Source organism: Nematolebias whitei, chromosome 18, assembly GCF_014905685.2.
Source record: "Nematolebias whitei isolate Nwh7 chromosome 18, NemWhi1, whole genome shotgun sequence".
Taxonomy (NCBI): domain Eukaryota; kingdom Metazoa; phylum Chordata; class Actinopteri; order Cyprinodontiformes; family Rivulidae; genus Nematolebias; species Nematolebias whitei.
In genome coordinates, this window is record NC_056515.1 from 40,672,653 (window position 1) to 40,675,696 (window position 3,044).

General features: G+C 44.1%; 1 protein-coding gene across 1 annotated transcript in view; it reads right to left on the minus strand.

Annotated features, from left to right (window-relative positions):
• Nucleotides 1–3,044, minus strand: part of rilpl1 (Rab interacting lysosomal protein-like 1) — a 16,365-nt gene that overhangs the window by 10,809 nt on the left and 2,512 nt on the right. The window contains exon 2 of the mRNA XM_037692493.1: nucleotides 1,230–1,377. Within this exon, the coding sequence (XP_037548421.1) occupies nucleotides 1,230–1,377 (148 nt within the window). The remainder of the gene's footprint in view (nucleotides 1–1,229; nucleotides 1,378–3,044) is intronic.

Sequence of the window (3,044 nt, forward strand, 5' to 3'; positions counted from 1 at the left end):
CGACCTTTAAACTACATTTAGATGAAAAATACTAAAAATTATAAACTAAACGACCTTTAAACTACATTTAGATGAAAAATACTAAAAATGCTACAAACTATAAACTGCATTTGTTAGTTTGTCTGTCGGTTAATTTTTTGATACTTCAGGTTGTGAAGAGTTTTTAGGAACAGAATAAAAGCTGTTCCCAAACGATGTCCAACCATTTTCAATGTTTATGAAACAAGTAATAAAACTGTGGAGAGCCTGAGCCCCCCATGGTTTACAGTTTTATCCCGTCAGCCTTGAATCGGCTCCGTTTGTGACATTTAACGCTCCTGAAACTAAAGTTTTCTTCTCTAACCATTTTTTATGTCCTTTAATAATAAGTGATCCTCAATCGACCACCTTACATAACTGCTTAAACATACAAATATTTAAATAATAAACTACCTAAACTTTTAAAATGATCTTAGCCTGAAATTAAATTTGAATGTATTTTTATTTTTTTACTCTTTAAGGGCTTTTAGTTTTGAAAAACTCCACATTTCAGTTAAAAAAACAAACGGACGTTAATTTTATGTCGATTTTTGAAACGAGAGATGTTTTCCTCCACTGTACGCCCAAAGGGTCTTTGACAACTTTTAAAACTCTGGTGTGGAGCCTTGTTTCTGGTGTAATTAACCCCTGCCCAGATTAAACCTGGGTACAGTCTGACTCAGGCCAGGATAATCTGTAACTGGGGTGGAAAATAGCCTAGGCCAGATTATTACCCCCCAGGCCAGAATATAGCCACACCCATAAAGACCCATAATCTGGCCTGACACCAAATGTTTACAGTTTTAACTTTCTCACACCTGACGATGCTGAACCCCAATAAAATGTTGAAAATCAAGTAATTCTTGTGTTTATGACTCAACACTACTGACATGTTGGGATTATAATCTGGCCTGAGGGGTAAGAATTGGCCTTGGCCACAGTTTACCAGAGGTATAATCCAGCTTAGGCCCCTTTGACCCCAGGTATAATCCAGACTATGGCCTGTTACAGCGGACAAACCTCAGTGGTTCAACATGGAGGCGTATTCCATTTTTTTAAACTCTACTCGTGCACGCCACTTTTTGTTTTGCTTTTACTGAACCGGGTATAAAAAGTCTGAAAGTACCACCGAGTAGCACCAAGCCTTGAGGTTTTGTACTCCAGGACGTGCGTGGCAGGTGTGAAGGTGCCGGCGGAGCAGACGTGCTCACCCTCGTGTCTCTGCAGCTCGTCCTCGTTCATCGGGTCTTTCGTGGACATGTTGGACAGGAGGGTTCTGTTCTCCTCCTGCAGCTGAGCGATCTGACAGAGCAAATCCTGAGCTTCTCCTCGCCACACGTCCTCCACCCGCTCCAGCTCCTGTACACCACACACACGTTACACACACACACGTTACACACACGTTACACACACACGTTACACAACCAACAGCCCATGTTTCTGTGGCCCCCCCAGCTGCACCTGCGGCCTTTAAATGCAAACAAACTAATTAATTAATTCAAACTGTATTAAATTACTTTCTTCTTTCCATAAACGTTGACACACGTCATTATGACCATGTGAAAAAGACTTTTGGAGATTGTTGTGAATTTATTAAGAATAGAAAACTAAGACATTGCGCAAGTATTCCAGCCTTTGGATCCTTCCTGTTTCCTCTGATCCTCCTTGAGATGTTTCTAGAACTTCAGTGGAGTCCACCTGTGGTACCTTCAGCTGCATGGACTTGATGTGGAAAGACACACCTGTCTATAGAAGGTCCCACAGCTGACAGTGCACGTCAAAGCACAAACACCAAGCATGAAGTCAAAGGTCTGTAGACCTCCAGACAGGACTGTGCTGAGGAACACATCTGGGGAAGGATCCAGAAACATTTCTGCTGCTCTGAAGGTCCCAATGAGCTCAGAGGCCTCCATCATCCATAGATGGAAGAAGTCTGGAACCACCAGGACTCTTCCAGCTGTCTAAACTGAGCGATCGGGGGTGAAGGGTCTTAGTTAGGGAGGTGACCAAGAACCTGATGGTCTCTCTGTCAGACATCCAGCATTCCACTGTGGAGAGAGGAGAACTTTCCAGAAGGACAACCATCTCTGCAGCAATCCACCAATCAGGCCTGTATGGTGGAGTGGCCAGAAGAAAGCCACTCCTTCATAAAAGGAACATGGCAGCTTGTCTGGAGTTTGTCAAAAGGCACCTGAAGGACCCTCAGACCATGAGAAACATCTGGTCTGATGAGACAAAGACTGAACTCTTTGGTGTCACGTTTGGAGGAAACCAGCTCATCACCAGGACAATACATCTCTTTCTGATTATGGGCTATGGACCAGACAGCTCATTTTTCTGCAGGACAACGACCCAAAGAACATGGCCAAGATCTTCAAGGAGTGGCTTCAGGACCACTCCGTGAAGGTCCTGGAGGGCCAAGCCAGAGTCCAGATTTGAATCGGAACATCTCTGGAGATATCTGAAAATGGCTCCCATCCAACCTGATGGAGCTTGAGAAGTTCTGCACAGAAGAATGGGACAAAGACATGTGCGCTCTGCTTGAAGCTCCATCTTCAAAAGACTGGAGTGATGCCGAAGGTGGAGCAACAAAGGCTGTGAACAGGTACACGTGATTTAAACACTAGTTTAACAAGTTTACAGATCTTGAACAAAACACTGATGTGGTGGTAGCTGAGAGTCGTTCAAAATGTTTGTAGGGTGAGCTCAGTGTAAAACTGTGGCTCTAACGCAGCGCACAAGAAGACGTGCATTAAAAGAGCCACTCCTTTCGAGGCATGTTTCCATTTCACGTGTGACTCATGAGACAAGCTGTGATGACTCAGTCTGTCACGAGAAACTGACATGAGAACCGTTTACAGCTCCCAGCTGAGCCGCAGGCTCACTTACTGCCTCTGCAGCACCGGCACCGAGTCTGCAGCTTAAAGGGATCAAACATTCACTTTAGGATCCATGAGCCAAATACAAACAGAATACTGGGTTAGTATATTAGTACACAGGCTGCCCTGAGTTCTTGTTAGTGTATT